General features: G+C 38.5%; 1 protein-coding gene across 3 annotated transcripts in view; it reads left to right on the top strand.

Moving 5' to 3' along the window:
* The window catches only part of LOC126457916 (ubiquitin-like-conjugating enzyme ATG3), an 85,190-nt gene that overhangs the window by 22,381 nt on the left and 43,171 nt on the right, over positions 1 to 19,638 (top strand). For all 3 annotated transcript variants that reach the window (XM_050094605.1, XM_050094604.1, XM_050094606.1), the window contains exon 3: positions 9,546 to 9,680. In XM_050094605.1, coding sequence (XP_049950562.1) covers positions 9,546 to 9,680 — 135 coding nt within the window. The remainder of the gene's footprint in view (positions 1 to 9,545; positions 9,681 to 19,638) is intronic.

The following is a 19,638-nucleotide window of genomic DNA, read 5'->3' as shown; positions in this document are numbered from 1 at the left end:
AGTAGTTTTAGATCATCCATGTATAGCAAATGTGTGATTTTGTGTGAGTATGTTCCAGTAATATTGTATCCATAATTTGTATTATTTAGCATGTTGGATAGTGGGTTCAGAGCAAGGCAGAACCAGAAAGGACTTAATGAGTCTCCTTGGTATATTCCACGCTTAATCTGTATTGGCTGTGATGTGATATTATTTGAATTTGTTTGGATATTAAGTGTGGTTTTCCAATTTTTCATTACTATGTTTAGGAACTGTATCAATTTAGGATCTACTTTGTATATTTCCAATATTTGTAGTAACCATGAGTGGGGTACACTATCAAAAGCTTTTTGGTAATCAATGTATGCGTAGTGTAGCGACCTTTGTTTAGTTTTAGCTTGATATGTCACCTCTGCATCTATTATCAGTTGCTCTTTACATCCTCGTGCTCCTTTGCAACAGCCTTTTTGTTCTTCATTTATAATTTTGTTCTGTGTTGTATGTGTCATTAATTTCTGTTTAATGACTGAAGTTAATATTTTGTATATTGTTGGTAGGCATGTTATGGGGCGATATTTAGCTGGGTTCGCTGTGTCTGCTTGACCTTTAGGTTTCAGATATGTTATTCCGTGTGTAAGTGTATCAGGGAATGTGTATGGGTCTGCAATGTAACTGTTAAATAATTTAGTTAGATGTGAATGTGTTGAGGTGAACTTCTTTAACCAGAAATTTGCTATTTTATCATTTCCAGGGGCTTTCCAATTGTGAGTAGAATTAATTGCTTGGGTGACTTCATGTTGCAAGATTATCACTTCAGGCATTTGTGGTATCATCTTGTATGTGTCTGTTTCTGCTTGTATCCACCGTGCATGCCTGTTATGTTGTACCGGGTTTGACCATATGTTGCTCCAGAAGTGTTCCATGTCTGTTATGTTTGGTGGATTGTTTATTTTACTGTGTGTGTTATATATTGTCTGGTAAAATTTCTTTTGGTTTGTGTTGAATGTTTGGTTTTGTTTACTTCTATTTTCACTTTTTTTGTATCTTCTGAGTCGTTTGGCTAATGCTTGTAATTTCTGCTTCTTTTCGTCTAATTGCTCTGTCGCTTCTTGTTGTGAGATTTTACCTAACCTTTTTCGTTTTTTTTCCGAGATTTCATTTCTTATAAATTGTGTTAGCTGTCCGATGTCTTTTCTCAGTTTTTCTATTTTGATCTGTAGCCTGTGTTGCCATGCTGGTTTTGTGGATTTCTTCTGTGTGTTGGTTGGTGCTGATCTCTGCCTAGTGTGTATATTTAGTGTAGTGAGTGCTCCTATATAAACCAGCAGTTGTAACTCTTCCATAGTTGTGTTTTGATTTATTTTGTTGTGTATGATTGTGTTGATAGTTTTTATTGTTGTTTCGACTTGTGGGTTATTTGGTGGTCTATGCAAGAATGGTCTAATGTCTGTATTTGTGTCTTTGTATTCTGTATATGTCAGCTGAAATTTCTCTTCTATATCTAACACGTGTGTCTCGTCGTGTTCTGTTTGTGTTTGTTCTGGTGGCTGTCTTAAGATTTCGTTTTCCTCTGATTGTTTAATTGATGCGTGTTGGTCTTTGTTTGTTTGCTCTGGGATGTTTGAGTCCATTACTGTATTTTCCTCTTCTTCTGATTGCATATTATTTTGTTCCAGTATTTGTTGTACTTGTTGTTTGATGTTTTCTAATTCTGACTGGGGTATCCTGTTATTTTTTATTATTACACGGATCTGATCAGCTAGTCGTTGTTCTGTTAAAAATTTTAATTCTGGGTATCTGGTAATAAATGTTGTGTATACTTGTGATCTGTATCCAGTTGTGTTGGTTCCTAGGTTTGTTGCTTGGTAATAACAGAACATGAGGTGTCGATTAACTTCATCTGACCATCTCATCCTCTGTCTTTGTTTTCCTTCTAGGGTGGTTGCAGGAAGCATATCCTGCAAAACACGTCTATTTGGATTTAAATCATTTTCCAGTTGGCTAGCAGTGTCGTTACCATTGTGGGCGGGCATAGGGTTCAAGCGTCGTCCCCGACCATGACGGCGCTTGTCCAAGGCTTCTTTAGTTCTGTCCTGAACCAACTAATCACACTAAAAGGGGGGTTAGCCCTATTAGTGGTTTGTTCTTTTATTATTTATTTGTTTATTGTTTATTATTGTTATTATTATTATTATTATTATTATTATTATTATTATATTTCATTAATGAAACACATTATAAGTGGAAAATATCTTTAAAGAAAGACAAAGATGACATAACAGCTCAGCAACAATAGAAATATCAATCCTTCAGTTTTGTTATTATCACTGTCTGACTGTAGCGACAAATTATGACAGCATCACTTTTTCCACTTTTTCACTTGCTTCTTTATTAAATGTAACTAATCGAACTCATTATAAATGACAAATATCTGTATAGAAAGAAAAAGATGACATTAGAGCAAGACAACAATGATAATATTTCTCATTATTTCTCTCATCATCACTTTGGGAGGTAACATATGAGAAATTTTATCACAGTCAAAGCAAAAAGTTGCCATGTACACCAAACAGATTTGGTTTTTGACACATTTTGCAACAATATTTTGTCACTCTGTTATTTTCTGTGAAGGTATTACAATTCTCCTCTTGATTCCAGCTCTTTTTCTCTTTTTCTTTGTTTCTGCATTTGTCTCCTGCTTCTTCTTCATACATTGGCCTATAATGTTGTAGCTTCAGTTGAATATCCCTGTGAATTCCAGAGGTGTCCAGGCTTCTTCAAATCAGGCGAGATAGATTTAATGTATGAGATAGTTGTTTCTAATGTGACGATGTCTTAAAAATTAGCGAGAGTGAGAGAACTGGTGTCAACTTTTGTGGTGGCAGTAGTAATTCCATCAAATGGGCCAGGGCTTCCACGATTTTCCCTGGTGGAGATCTAGCTACAAATTTTGTAAATTTGTGTAAACTGCAAAAATTAAGAGATGGCGCAAGTAATAACAAACTTTTCGAAGAGAGAGGGAAACGTTTTCTACATGGCCTGTCATTGGTGGAATTTTTAATATTCTGTTTGACTGGACAACTAGTAATTATTGGCAATCTCTCTGCAGAGAACTCAGAAGAGCATCACTGCTAAGGTATTCTTGATTGGGACATGAAGCAATACAGTTATCTTTGTTAGGATGCGAAGCAGAATGATACTCTTGATCAGGACTATTTTCGTGCCTGTGGATACTGCCACTTAGTTTCTGACAACCATGTTGTGTATGCATATTTCATATTGCAATTTCTACTCACCTCCAGTGTGAGACAGTTAGGTATTATATTTATAATGTGCTGCTCCTCCTGTGGAATATTTTGTGATAAGTGATGGTCTAAGTTACCACACATTCAGTTCAGTATTTAGAGGCGAACCCCTCGTCACTATTATCATTATACTAACTACAACAAAAAACACATCCACGAGTCACTTGTCAGGGCCCCCCAACTCTTTGCAGTTCCATTGCACACAGTTTATGAAATATAAAAAAAAGGGGGGGGGATCTGCATATCAGATGGATTCATTTGGGGTTCATTTGATTCAGATCTAAGGCCCTGTTTTTGTTTAGCTGTAGCCCAGTGGTGTCTTGCAATAATACTAAGGCAAGAAGCACATATGGACTGAATCTACATAAATCTCTGCACAATGTACTGTGCTGCTAGAGGGGAACTGATTCTTTGTCATCCTGTGCAGCAGTTTTCCTTTCAGGAAACAAAATAACTTCACAGAGCTTGTCTTTATGTAGTGGAGTTATTTTCCATTTATTGAGTGAGTACTTATTTGTGGTTGGGTTAGTCAGCTTTTATCTAACATATTTCCCAGTAAACAATGGCTGAGAACTGTTTTGTTTGTAAGTGTGATGTTGTCAGTGACCAGTGTAATGTTTGCGGGAAAGGGATTGGATTGGTGAATGTGGCATTTGCTGCTGTCTGTTATTGACAGCATATTATAAAGCTCTACAACCATGTTGTGTAGTCACTTGATCATGAATTAACGAACCTTTCCCAGAAGAATGATGTAATTGCCATACAGGATGACTAATAATCAGTTTTCCCTCTAGCAGAGTAGAACAGTGTGCAGAGATTTACGTAGAGTCTGTCCATAAATGTTTCTTGCCTTAGTGTTATTAGTAACTTGTATTTCTATTCCATGTAATGTTAACCTACTTTGTGGAAAATAAGCTGCCTCCAGGCACGTCTGTGCACTGCGTCACCAGTGGTTCATAAGGCGCAGTGTGGGAAGGGCAGAATAACTTTGTGAAACACCCTGTAGAAGTTTCTTGTGACGTAGCGGGACAGAGATAAAGTGGAATCACCTGTTCGCTCTTCAGTCTGCAGAACTACAATCTGGTGACCTACCTTCTGTCATGCTTCTACACCCCCTCCCCCTTCTCCCCTCTGTCCCCCCACCTCGTCCCCCCACCTCTGTCCCCCCACATTGTACGTTACATCACACACCTCAAGCACTAATTTTTGCGGCTAACAAATAATGAAAATTTGTGTAGTGTCATGTGTGTTAAGTGATTCAGTTCTGTTTTAAAGCTAGTAATCTGTGTTGCAGAGCATCATAAATGTGGATGTTGCCGCAGGATAGTCAAAGAGGGAGTGGTATGTATAGACTGTGGGTTGGAATTTCAGTTGGATGACTGTAGTGAGAATCTGAATAGGAAGCTCTGTGAGGCTCTGCTAAGGAGCTGTAGGCTCTGCAAATTAGGCGAGAAAATCGCTGAGCAGCAGACAGAGATTTGTGCCCTTTGGGCTGAATTAGAACACGCAAAATTTGAGCAAGCGAAGTTGAGTGGTTGAAAGGGGGAAAAAGATTATGGAAAATGGGTAAATGAGGAACAGCTCTTCAACTTCATCTACATTTGAACTTACGGTATCGCATAAATTGGACTTATTGCCCAAAGTAGGAGGGGAAAAGCCTCATCCAGCTGTAGGTCACAGTAGGGCGCAGCAGCCTTATAGCCAAATATTTTAGTGTAGGCCAGTAACAAAAAAGAGTAGCAAGAAAAGAGTCTTGCTGCTAGGTAGTAGCCATCCAAGGGGTGTAGGTCAGATGGTACAAGAAAAATTGGGAACAGGGTACCAGGTCACAAGTATTGTGAAACCAAGTTCTAGTCTTAGCCAAGTGGCAGAGGACATAACGAATTTTGGGAAAGAGGATCAGGTTATTGTAGTAAGTGGAGCAGGGAGCAGCCTAGCTAAGGACAGTAGTTGCAGCAGTAGGAGTGACCTGGATGAAATAGGAGTAGCAACCACAGACACAAATCTGAGTTTTGTGGGGGTCCTGCAGTGCCATGACCAGCCATGGGTTAACACTGCTGTGAGCAGACTGCTGCTGACTGAAATGAAATCTGAGTGCAGCGTACATTCCTACAGCTGGGAAATGGGAATATACTAGAAACAGCATACACATGAATAAGAGAGGGGAATATAGTTTAGCTGAGTTACTTGCAGAAAATGTGTGGGACGCCACCATCACCCAAAGCAAGATCACTGTGGTTACTGGTGTCAGAGAGGCATATTTTTTAGATTAGAATCAGGATTCAGGCATTCTGTTTTCAAAAAGAAGTAAAAATAAGAGAAAAGTCCCACATAATGCTTAAGAATGCACGGAAAAGTGTGGTTAACTTATTTCATCAGAATATTAGAGGATTGAGTAATAAGGTTAGAAGAGCTTCTTATCTGTTTGGAAACATTAGAGAGCTCTGAAAAGATAAACACCCTGTATCTATCTGAACACCACATAACCACAGGTTTAGATAAGTTACACATAAAAGATTACAGTCTAGCAGCTTGCTCATGTAGAAGTAATGGGTAAAAGGAGGAGTTTTTACATATATGTGAGACAAAACACAAGTTCAAAAATATTGAGAGAAGTAGATTTTGTAGTGATCAGCACAAAGATGTGTGTGCTTGTGAATAAACACTGAAAAATAGTTTGCTTTTAATTGTAACTGAATGTAGATCTCCATTTGGAAATTTTGGCCTGGTTGTGAGGAATTTGGATTTCTCACTATACTGTCTGCCAGACGGCAGCAAGCAGTTAATAGCCCAAGCTGATTGCAATGTAGATTTTGGAATGGATTCTGATAGCAAAAATGATCTGGAAAACTTATTTGGATTCTACAATTTGATCTTGGTAATTAACTTTCCTACACGAGTGGATAAAGACAGTACGACACTAGTTGATTCTGTGTTCTTATGTGAAGGTCAAAGCAAGAATATAACTGTGTACCCAGTGACAAATGCACACTCTGACCATGATGCACGGTTAATTAGGATAAATTGTAGTATGAGTACTCCTCAGTGGAAATCAGTCAGAATAGTTAATGACTCCAGAACAAATGTTTTAAGAATAATTAGCAAGAGATGACCTTGGATGAAATTTATAGTGAACATGCTAACATAAAATTTAATCCATTCCATGACTAATTCATATCATTATTTGAAAATATCTCTCCATGTAAGATATACAGCTATGTAACACAACTGTGGATCATTAGAGGGACTAAAGTATCTTGCAAAAGGTAAATGGAAATGTATCTGTTGGCAAGAACAAGTAGAAATCCTTCAATAGTTGTACACTACAAAAAGTACTCAAAATTACTAAGACAGGTAATCAAAAAACCAAGGAACGTGCACATAATGTCAGAAATTAGTAGTTCTGACAACAGACTTGAGGCTATATTGAATGTAGTGAAACGAGACGCAGGACAACCAGCCACAGAACAGAATAAAATCAGAGGTAGAAAATATATTTAATAATCATTTCTTAAATATAGTAGTAATTATAGGAACAAATAGTTAAAGAGAAAAATCACAGCAGTATTTTGAAAAAGTAACTCATAAAGTTCAGTCATATGAATGCATCACCAGTGTCACCTTCTGAATTAATTCTTTTGTTTTTTTAAACCTCTCAAAAATAAAAGCTCACCTGGCTTTGATGGTGTTTCCAGTAGATTACTAGAGATTTGTTCTCATATAATAAGCCTGGTCTTTCCTGTAATATGGAAGTCATCACTAACCCAAAGGATTTTCGCAGAGAAACTAAAATATGCTGTTGTTAAACTCCTCTTTAAGAAAAGTGTTAAGAGAGATATTTCCCTGCTGAAATCATTTTTCAAAATTTTTGAGAAGGTGATGTATCCAATATAGAATTCACCTGCACAACAATAATATCCTCAGGTAATCACAGTTCTGGTTTCATAAGAATTGCTCCACTGAGATTGCCGTTTAAATTTCCACTCCCCAAATTTTACAAGCATTACTTAACAAAATAGCACTGGTTAGTGTTTTCTGCAATCTATCTAAGGCATTTGGCAGTGTGAATCACAATATTCTTGTAGATAAACTGATTTTTTTCTGTGTGATTGATGGTATAGCCAATTTGTGGATGGTGTCATATCTAACCAGAAGAATGCAGAAAGTTGCACGTGGTAAGTAAACCAATGTAATAAGGGAAATTATTCTGACAGAGGAGAAATCGCTTACTTGGAGGTTCTCCAAGGCTCAGTGTTAGGTTCACTATTGTTTCTCACGTACGTAAACAAACTACTGTCTAATACCCTACAAGCAGAATTAGTTCTTTTTGTAGGTGACATTAGTATTGTAATCTATCCAAGCATATGTACATAAACAGACAAAATGGTAAATAACGTTCTGAAAAATATAATTAACTCATTTTCTGCGAATGGTCTCATCCTCAATTTAAAAAAAAAGGAAAAATATTCAGTTCTGCTCAACTAATGATAAATGTAACACACGTCGAGGATACAATAAACAGGGTGGAAACTTCAAAATTCATAGGTGTCAATATGGTTGAGAATTTAAACTGGAAAAAACACATTTTGGAACTGCTAAAACAACTTAGCTCAGGCACATTTGCACTTAGAATCATTCCAAATCTTGGGGAGAGACAAATCAATAAGTTGATATATGCATATTTTCATTCAGTAATGTAATGTAGAACAATGTTCTAGGGTAACTCATTTTTAAGAAAGAAAGTATTTGTTGCTCAAAAATGTTCTGTAAGAATAATATGTGGTGCTCACTCATGATATTCTTGAAAGTATGTGTTTAAGGAGTTGAGCATTCTGACTTCTGCTTCACAGTATATTTATTCCCCCAAGAAGTTTGTTATAAATAATCCATTACAGTTCAAAAGAAAAAAATGATGTTCATAATAACAATACCAGAAGGAAAAATGACGTTCTATACTCCACATTAAAGTTGCCTCTAGCCCATAAAGGGGTGCACATTGCTACAACTAAAATTTTTGATCACTTACTCAGTGATATAAACTGTCTGACAGACAGCAGAGTAAAATTTGAACACAAACTGAAATAGTTTATCTTGCAACTCCTATTCCATAGAAGAGTTTCTATTATATGTAATGTGTAAAAGATTGTGGTAGGGATTACTAACCCACATCTGTAGATTTTAATAAAAAAAAAAAAAGTTAAAAATATTCAAAGAATGAGATTTCCACTCTGCAACGGAGTGTGCGCTGATATGAAACTTCCTAGCACATTAAAACTGTGTGCCAGTACCTCGTCTCCTACCTTCCAAACTTCACAGAAGATCTCCTGCAAAACTTGCAGAACTAGCACTCCTGGAAGAAAGGATATTGCGGAGACACGGCTTTGTCACAGCCTGATCTGCTACGTGGCCATGCCAGTGCATCGAGTAGACCCCTGTCAATATGTCGGAGGAATACAACATTGCGAATGGGGTTTCTGATTAGAAGTTACAAAATACTGGCCTGTCCTATCATTGCAGCATGGAGGTGGGGGTCCCACACGGATATTCAGGGGCCATTGAGTAGCAGGCTGTAAATTACAATTGCTTACCCATTACTGTTCCTCTGATTACAACCCCATTTGTGACGAAACTAGGAAAGTGCCTCAGACAAAACATATAGATTTTGTCGTAGAATCATAATCAGCAATAAAAAACAGGGGTTCCCGTTGAAGATTTCAGTCTTGCCCACACCACCCATGCACGGGGTGGGGTGTCAAGTAGAGTGTCGTATCCTTGGATGTCCCCCTCAGAGACAAACAAATTGAAATTGTATTTTTTTTTTTTTTTATCCGAAGTGTCGATTTTTGAAATATTTCAGTGTTTTCATTTAAAATGAATACTCTGTGTAGAATAGTGAACAATAATTGTAGGGATGTAGTAGTAGTATTAATAATGGGAATAGAAATGGAAATTTATGTACCATATATAATGTGACTAGAAGCTATAGCCACTGATAGATCTCAGCTCAAGTGTGCCATTGGAAATTAAATAATATGTTGTTGAATTGCAATTCCAGAAACACAAATGGAAATAGTTTTGTGCCACTGTGTAATTTATACCATCCTAATAACCATCACATTATTGATGATGGGCAGACACAAGCAACCATATTGTGTCTTTATTTCAATATACACAGCTGGAGATACAATCCTGTTTTTTAATTTTATTTGGTATTCTTTTGGATGTTTAATTTTAATGCTCTGTCTTCTGTTTGGTTCACAGATGGAGTACTGTGAGGAACAAGAAGAAATAATTGAGGCTGATGACCCTGATGGTGGATGGGTTGATACACATCATCATGATCTTGGTGCTTTGGGCTTAGATGAGAAAGTTTCGGAAATGACGTTAGAGTCAAAGGTATAGCCATACTAATTATGTGTACCACAGTTTCTTCTGTCTTTGGAATACTAATATTTACTATTGCTATGTGACTGTAAGTTAAACTCTGGAATACATGTTTACACACAGGTTTTCCCTCCCCCTCACCCCTCCCTCTCCATCTGAACAGACAAGACATAAAAACGGTAGATCTATCAGCCCCCTCTCTGCAGAATATGAGATAGTCACTAAAATTATCACTAATTGCATAGACAATAAGTATTTGATTCGAATCAGGCAAAGGGACAAGCTGACCTTAGATGTACATACAGCACAGTGTTCTTCTTACAGTTTGTAAACAAAATTACATTATCACTTAATCCAGGATTCATTTTTGAGAAAGTTTTTGACTGTAAGAGAAATGAAGACATTGACCTCAATTGGGCACTGAACTAAATTAACAGTGACAATAGAAAATTTGTGCCCAACTGGGACTCTGAAATTGATTACCCACTTTATGCGAGTGATCGCCATAACCACAGTGACCATCCAGACACGTTCCCATCTGACCCAGATTCTAAATCTGTCACGCGCTAGTCTGACAGAACAAACACCACACATATTTATAGTAATATCTGTGAGCATTGATGACTCGCAGTAATTTTAGTGCTGATGCACACTATGTCCAACCTCTTGCCGGACTGAACCAAAAGCTCTGATCAAGAAGTTAATGGACGGTGGACGTTACTAGTATGTATAACATCTGAGTCTAACACTGTACTAGTTTGCGATGTTTGATCTTATTTTAATTAAAGCTGAGCCGACCAGCTGACACTTTAGTAATGTTTCAGCTGTTAATGTGAAAATTTGTAAAATACAATGAGTTAGCACATTTCACCTGTGAGAGAAATGTGTTTACTCTGTGACATATGGTTTCTCCAGGGTAAGAGGAGTGCTTTGGTGAAAAATTAGCGATCAACATCAATGGGGACTGTTATGAGAAATGCTAGCATGAATATATGTATGTTTCGAATGCTAATAACTATATTTGGCTGGACACCATTTGTAAAATAGATTGTAACTGAATTATTTGATGAGTATAGAAAGCAATAAAAAGCCACTTGTGTAAGTTTCAGCTAGAATATACTGATATGTTAAAAGGTAATTCTAGCTGTCTTAATTATTTCCAGAAGTTTCATTTGTGGAAAGTGAATTTGTGCCAAGCAGCTATAAAGGAATTTTGGACACTGGTCCGTGATGTTTGCTGATGAATCTGCAAGCACAGTCAAGGAAATTTGGGGAACTGTTTTCCTGCAATTGAGAGAAATTTGCTGTATGGCTACGCATCAAATAACGAATTCCGAACTGAATAGCACCAAATCAGTATCAAAGGATTGTATATAAGTTCCCATTTATGAACAGTAAATCCACAGGTGACCAGAGATCACCAGCTGCCACTTCTGCATTAAGAGATCGACGAGTTCCGATAACTGCTGTTTTACTTTTATTGGCAAGTCACAATTTTATTTCAGTACATTGTATCATGCAGTTCTGGCAAAGACATAATAATTAATTCCTGTGCTCTGCAAGGCTTTGATGACACAATACAAACCCATTAGGCCTTGCTTCATTAGTTTGGACTTCGGACAATTAATGAGGATCATTTCACTTAGTTAAGAAATTAATTTATATCAGTGTAGAAGTAGTAGTGTGTTAGTCTGTTGGTTGGTTTTGGAATAGCCATGTTGGGAAGCAGCCCAACAGCTAATACAAAGAGTATGGGATGGCTTGAAATTTATGTAGTGAGAGATAATTATTACTTCCAGTACTGGAATTAAAGCATTGATTCTTGTTGAAGCTAAACTGGAACAGTCTCCCTCATAGCACAAGAAAAATACAGTGCAGCATACAAAAACTGAAGTCATAGAAATGAATAATGTATATAGGATAATCTTTCTTACTCTGTCCACGGAAACTTTTAGAATGTCTGTTTTTGCAGCAAACTTGGTGCTTAACAGACAGGCAGTTGTTTGATTATTACACATTTATATTTAATAGAAGTCACTATTAGACTGCACTGATACCTTTAATTTACCTATAATTTTCTGTGGTTGCCGATCCTGCAGTTCACCCACTAAATCTTAATGATAAGCACATATATATTTTAAGATGTCTTGCAGGATGGAATGAATTACTGCCTCTTCTTATGAATGCAGGCAAAAGTCATGCTTTTAAATGAATCATGGAATATTTTGGCATAATAAATAAAACTATTCTTGGGGCTATGATGATTTTTAATATATATATTTTCTTTCATTTTATACACACAAAGCAGTTAGGATTCACATTGTTAATGCATGAGTAAAAATTTCACATTCTTTTTATGTGAGATCTTAAACATAAGTACTCTCATGCAAGATTGAAACAAAAGCTGTTAAAAAATATTGAATGTTCTGCGAACATTGCTCTTCTGTTACAAAGAAAATTTTAAAAACCTATTTTTTCCGTCTTCTGCGGCAGTGTACAAATTTCTTATTACTAATGAGGAAAAGAAAACATTCATACAAATTAGTAATGAGAAAAAGTAAAAAGGTGTGATATTGGGAGCTAGTTGTTCAGGTATTGCACAGTAGCCACAAGCATTGCAATTACACCTCCTTAGTTGTCCGAAGTTTAATCGCTTCAGTTAGTCATTAAGTGTACCTTTAACATATCACATACATTATATACTGGGTGATTAAAAAGACAGTATAAATTTGAAAACTTAATAAACGATGGAATAATGTAGATAGAAAGGTAAAAATTGACACACGTGCTTGGAATGACATGGGGTTTTATTAGGGGGGGGGAAACAAAGTGCACAAAATGTCCGACAGATGGCGCTAAACAGCAAAACTACAGTGACTGCCCATAACAAACGTGTATAAAAGGAGCTGTAATGAGAGAATCAAATGCGCCAGCAGTCGTAGCATGTTGACGTTACCTGAAAAGGCGCTTTTAGTGAAGCTGTATTATCAGAATGGGGAATGTGCTAGTTCAGCGTTACGATCCTATCGCCATAGGAAGGGGATTCGAACGGGTAAAGGTCCATTGACAAATGCAGCTGTGGCGAGATTGATTTCGAAGTTTGAAGCCACAGGTTGTTTAGACAATAGACCCCGGTAGTGGCCGACCGAGTACAAGGCGTAATGCTGCTGAGACACTTCAGGAAGAAATGGAGACTAGTGGTTTCGTCTATGCATGGGGAAGTCAGCGCTTGTGCAGTTGCACGTCGCACCAGCATTCCATACACTACAGTTTGGTTGACACTTATGCGTACCTTCCGATGCTATCCATACCAAATCCACCAGCATCATGAACTGTTACCTGGTGATTTAGTGAAGTGGAGGGCTTTTGCGGTGTGGGCGTTTCAAAAGATGGCGGAAGATGACGATTGGTTGAGTAACGTGTTGTGGACCGACAAAGCTCATTTCACGCTCAGAGGGTTTGTCAACGCCCACAACTGCAGAATTTGGGCTACCGTAAATCCTAGAACTGTCGTGGAAACTCCATTGTACAACGAGAAAGTCACGGTATGGGTTGAATTTACCACATCTACCGTTATTGGGACTTTTTTCTTTGAGGAAATGCATGATTCTGCTACCGTGACGGGTGAGAGGTACGCCGATATGTTACAGAATCACATCATCCCCAGCCTGGCTGATAAACACCTGCTGGAATGTACGATGTTTATGCAGGATGGCGCTCCACCCCATATTGCTAGACGCGTGGAAGATCTCTTGCGCGCGACATTTGGTGATGATCGTGTGCTCAGCCGCCACTTTCGTCATGCTTGGCCTCCCAGGTCCCCAGACATCAGTCCGTGCGATTATTGGCTTTGAGGTTACCTGAAGTCGCAAGTGTATCGTGATCTACCACATCTCTAGGGATGCTGAAAGACAACATCCGACGCCAATGCCTCACCATAACTCCGGACATGCTTTACAGTGCTGTTCACAACATTATTCCTCGACTACAGCTATTGTTGAGGAATGGTGGTGGACATATTGAGCATTTCCTGTAAAGAACGTCATCTTTGCTTTGTCTTACTTTGTTATGCTAATTATTGCTATTCTGATCAGATGAAGCAACCCCCCCCCCCCCCCCCCCCCCCTAATAAAACCCCATGTCATTCCAAGCATGTGTGTCAATTTGTACCTCTCTATCTACATTATTCCGTGATTTATTCAGTTTTCAAATTTATACTGACCTTTTGATCACCCAGTACATACATATACCTGTGCAAGCTAGAGTGTTACTTTATGTGTGACAAGTTGAGACTTTGGGTTGGATGGGAGGTGTGTGGATGGCCGAGGCGACCGGCCGGTGTGGGCGAGCGGTTCTACGCGCTTCAGTCTGGAACCGCGCGACCGCTACGGTCGCAGGTTCGAATCCTGCCTCGGGCATGGGTGAGCGTGATGTCTCTAGGTTAGTTAGGTTTAAGTACTTTTAAGTCTGGGGGACTTATGACCTCAGATGTTAAGTCCTATAGTGCTCAGAGCCATTTGAACCGTTTGGCTGAGGCGTTTAAAATAACCACTCATGTAAAGCAAAAAATCTGGATGCGAGTCCCAATCTGGCTCAAATTTTCACTTGCATGAGATTTTAAGAGAAATGAAGACACTGGCTGCAGTAGGGTACTGCAATTAATTCAACAATGATGTATATGTTTTGAGCACAGAGACAAAAGCTGAGTCAGTGACTATTTTCTTAAGGGTTATTGGAACACACTTTGTTCAAACAGTCAAAAATTTCACTGTAGACATGAGTGATGTCCAACACAACAGACGCCACACACATAAATATAGTGATATTAGTGAGCATGAACAGCATGTCTAGGTGGCTTAGGCTGTTATGTTCACCACTCACACAAAGCAGGAAATCAGAGTTCGAGCCCTGATCTGACACAAATTTTCACTTGGCATCTTTGATTGTATTTCAGTGCCGAATTGTGGCAGGTGTCTTCACTAATCTTAAAAAACTTGTGTGAGGGAAACATTCCATGTGGGAAAAATATATCTAAAAACAAAGGTGCTGTAACTTATCAAGCGAAAGCGTTGGTATGTTGATAGAGACACTAACAAACACACACACACACACACACACAAATTTCAAGCTTTCGCAACCCACGGTTGCTTCATCAGGAAAGAGGGAAGGAGAGGGAAAGACAAAAGGATGTGGGTTTTAAGGGAGAGGGTGAGGAGTCATTCCAATCCCGGGAGCGGAAAGACTTACCTTAGGGGGAAAAAGGGACAGGTACACACACACACACACACACACACACACACACACACACAATCCATCCACACATATACAGACACAAGCAGGCATATGATGTAGAAGAAGAATGTGTAGCTCTGAGGGATGTAGTAGTGAAGGCAGCAGAGGATCAAGTAGGTAAAAAGATGAGGGCTAATAGAAATCCTCGGGTAACAGAAGAAATATTGAATTTAATTGGTGAAAGGAGAAAATGTAAAAATGCAGTAAATGAAGCAGGCAAAAAGGAATTCAAACGTCTCAAAAATGAGATCGACAGGAAGTGCAAAATGTCCAAGCAGGGATGGCTAGAGGACAAATGTAAGGATGTAGAGGCTTATCTCACTAGGGGCAAGATATATACTGCCTACAGGAAAATTAAAGAGACCTTTGGAGAAAAGAGAGCCACTTGTATGAATATCAAGAGCTCAGATGGAAACCCAGTTCTAAGCAAAGAAGGGAAAGCAGAAAGGTGGAAGGAGTATATAGAGGGTCTATACAAGAGCGATGTACTTGAAGACAATATTATGGAAATGGAAGAGGATGTACAGGGTGGCGCACGAAATGTGCTACCAATTGTTTCTTTCACAATTTACGGCGCACATTATATATCCCACCGGGATCTCTACAGCAGTACCAGCAGAGCTTGGAGAAACAAATGAGTTACGAAATGAAGTGTAATTCACGATACTGCCGCTAGGAGACTAGTAAGTGGCAATGGCTGACAATGGAAGACTGACGACACAGCAACGATCGGCAATTGTGTTACTTTCTCATGAAACGAAAAGCCTTGTTGTGACTCAGAGGCATTTTTGACAACAGTTTAACACATGATGAGTCCCTTGCAAAAAGACCATCCACAGGTTGTACGATAAATTTGTACAGGAAGGAACAGTATTGGAAGCGAAGCGACCTCGGCCTAAGCCTGTTTATTCGCCTGAGAATATTGAAGCGGTAAGAGTTGCTGTACAGAGAAGTCCCGGGAAATTGTGTAGAAAGGCAGCAGTGCAACTGGGAATATCCAGACGCTCCGTTCAACACATTCTTAAAAGTGACCTCCATATGTACCTATACAAGATGACCTGTGCACAGAAGCTCACTAAAGAACACAAGCAGCAGAGGCTACTGTTTGCTCAGTGGGCGGAGGATAGGGAAGAACTCTCAACAATGTTTGGTTTTCAGACGAGGCGCATTTTCATTTAGACGGTGTGGTTAAAAAACAAAATGTACGCTTTTGGGCCGCTGAAAACCCACAAGTGCTTCATGAACAACAACATTATGCTCCGAGGATTACAGTGTAGGCAGCAATTTCCAGTCACGGACTTGTTGGACCCTTTTTCTTTGAAGAAACTGTGAACAGCGAGCATTATTTGAGCATGCTTTGCAATAGCTTCATTCCACAGCTTCTTGCTACTGCCTTGCCATTCAACACGCAGTGGTTCATTTCGCCCTCCCCTTATGGTTGCTTCATTTAATTTATTGTGTAGTGCACAGGTTATTCTAATAATTGTCAGAGGAAGTTACTAGCATGAGTCATAATCTGTTAGCATACTTTACAAATGCAGCCTGCAGTAGCTGTTTCTGCTGTTAATCTATTACTTTACTCATTCCACATCACTGAAGGTCCTCTTTCATGTTCGGCTTTAAGGACATGGTGTGCAAATGAAGGAATAAACTTCCTATTTCAAAGACATCAGAAGCCTATCCCACAGCTCACTTCTGGGCACTGCTAACATTTGACATGTAACATCTTCTGTACAAAACAGGGATTTCTTGTTTTCAGCAGTAATTGCTTTCAACAATAACTCTGTGCGCAGTTGGCAGAATGACAGTTCTGAAATACTAATCTTAACTCCTCAGAAGAAGTCAGATGCAGACTTATATAATAATCAAAATTACTAATATTAGCTTCTACTGAATTTTCCACTACTACTAATGCCGAGAAAAGACTAATGAGAGTAGTGGTTCTTACAGCAACAAGTCACATCAGAAATGTAACTGTCAAAGTGAAAGAACATGACAGCAGTTGTAGTTAATGTTACGTTCCACTTGCTTTGAGTTGGCTTGATGACGCAACTCTCAATGCAGCTCTCGATGTAGAATTATAAGGCTGTGCCCACTTGCTTGTATTTTGTGCCCCATGCAGAGTTCAACAAGCAGTAAAGTTTAATATGTGGAATATTTAAGGCTTCGGTGAAATAAAAGTCAGCAGTTCAAGAAACCAATTCTGAATCTTGTATTCCCCATAAATCAACAAAAACCATTCTGAGCCATGGTATTACATTGTTCATTGTTGAAATTAACTGATGTTGCAGCAAATGTATGCATTTACTTTCCTTTCCAGAATAAAGGGGATCTGTGTAGCAATAAATTACACACAGCATTATGGGTGAGACTCTTTCCTATATAGTCTAAACATCATGAGCTGAATTCTCTGGTGTTTCTGTCCAGTCTCCCAGCCTGACTGCTGAAGTTTTGCCAATGTTGATGACTGAAGATGGTGTGCTGGGCGAAGTTGTTTAATGTTGAGATGTAACATGCAGTTGTCACAGTCAACAGTGCACATGCATCTCTTTAGCAGTTCTGTCTTTAGCTATGACCATAGTGTCACTTCCTACGAGCCTTCCCCCACCAATAGGTGTATTTACATTGGTCCGTTTTTCAGCCACCAGTTATCAGTTGAGTGTGTGCGCCACCACAGATATTTTAATAAGGTGGTGGTCACTGTCTAAAGAATCAGAGATCAGTACCCACTGGCATTTGTAACAGCCTATCCCAGCAATGTTAAATTTAGTGACTTGGCTTCCCTGTATTTTCCAGGAACAACTGTAGCCATTGACATGAAACTTTTACAGGACATTAAACTGGTTCTGAGTCTACTGAACTACAGTAATTACATTTCAGCTACTTCTTTCGGAAATACAATTTTTTAACCACACAGTTAAAATTTTGTGTACTTTTTTGTATGTTATCCTAAAAATTTTAATTTTGCATAACAATATGTTCTTCTTTTAGTTCAGTAGACTCAGGGTATGTATGTTATTACTCCCTGAAAATTTGAATACTCTACTCAAAGTGATTTCTGAGATTTAGGGAAAAAGGCAACAGAAAATGTAAATTTTCAGGAACGGCTTCTAAAGTTTCAAAAGACTGCAACTCACTTAATATAGGCTTATTTTTTTTTATTTTTAGTAACTCAGAAGCACTCTGCACCACACTGCATATCGTCCTCTTGATCTTTTTTCAAGTTTTTTCTTTTTTCTGGAATCCTTAGTGGCTAACTGTGCTGCATACTCTACTTTATCAATGCGAACCTTGTCCATCTGTTAAAGTTCTCTGATGCAGTTTGCTCCAGGATTAATTCCCATATGCTGTAGCACTTTCACCGTACCAATGTTGCCATCATTAAAAGCAATAACAGCATCACTGACCCCCCCCCCCCCCCCCCACTTTAGTGTCTTCATTCCATACAAGATTATTGAACTATTCATTGGGATTTTGAGTCTGACTGTGCAGACACTTCTTCAGTAATTCAGGATTTCCCAGGTCTCTGTAAATAGATTTTATGATATCCATGATTGCTGCTGGGATGGAATGTTTATGGCTGTATGAACTGTTTGAGTGCTGGGCATTGTGGTAATTGCGCCATGAATCAGGTCCAGGAGGGCAAAGGTGGTGTACTGGGTTTTCATCAGTTGACAGTCTGTGGAAGAAGGTGGCCCATACTGCCTGCTTCATTTTCAACAAATTCTCAGTATTATTTCTAATGGCCATCCCATAATACTGCTGTAGTTCATCAGTCATGTTGTCTGTCAGTCTGCCTCTTATGGCTTAACCATCAGAAAGTTTCTTGTCTCTCAAACTTTGTTTCAACTCCCTCAACCTGGTGCCCATCCTCTTCTGGATATGACTCTTATAACACAGCAATGCACAGCCTTCTATGTAAAAAATTATCAATTTTATTAGACCTTGAAGTAATGCACGTAAAAAATTTTAACATTTTCAACCGGTGAAGATTATATTTTTAAAAAATAAAATAAAATACTTCCCATGTGATAGTCATTGATTTCCCATGTCAGTTTGTAAGTGATATATATCATTTTATTCAGAAAATTGCGAATTTTATAATGAGATGTTGTTGTTGTGGTCTTCAGTCCAGAGACTGGTTTGATGCATCTCTCCATGCTACTCTATCCTGTGCAAGCTTCTTCATCTCCCAGTACCTACTGCAACCTACATCCTTATGAATCTGCTTAGTGTATTCATCTCTTTGTCTCCCTTTACGATTTTTACTTCTGTAGCACCCCGTTTCAAAAGCTTCTATTCTCGTCTTGTCTAAACTATTTATCATTCACATTTCACTTCCATACATGGCTACATTCCATACAAATACTTCCAGAAACGACTTCCTGACACTTAAATCTATACTCGATGTTAACAAACCTCTCTTCTTCAGAAATGCTTTCCTTGCCATTGCCAGTCTACATTTTATATCTTCTCTACTTCGACCATCGTCAGTTATTTTGCTCCCCAAATAGAAAGACTCATTTACTACTTTAAGTGTCTCATTTCCAAATCTAATTCCCTTAGCATCACCCGATTCAATTCAACTAGAATCCATTATCCTTGTTTTGCTTTTGTTAATGTTCATATTATATCCTCCTTTCAAGACACTGTCAAATCCCTTCAGCTGCTCTTCCAG

This window comes from Schistocerca serialis, chromosome 2 (assembly GCF_023864345.2).
Source record: "Schistocerca serialis cubense isolate TAMUIC-IGC-003099 chromosome 2, iqSchSeri2.2, whole genome shotgun sequence".
Lineage (NCBI taxonomy): Eukaryota > Metazoa > Arthropoda > Insecta > Orthoptera > Acrididae > Schistocerca > Schistocerca serialis.
Note: the sequence above shows the minus strand (reverse complement) of the source record. Positions and strands in the feature narration are given on the sequence as shown.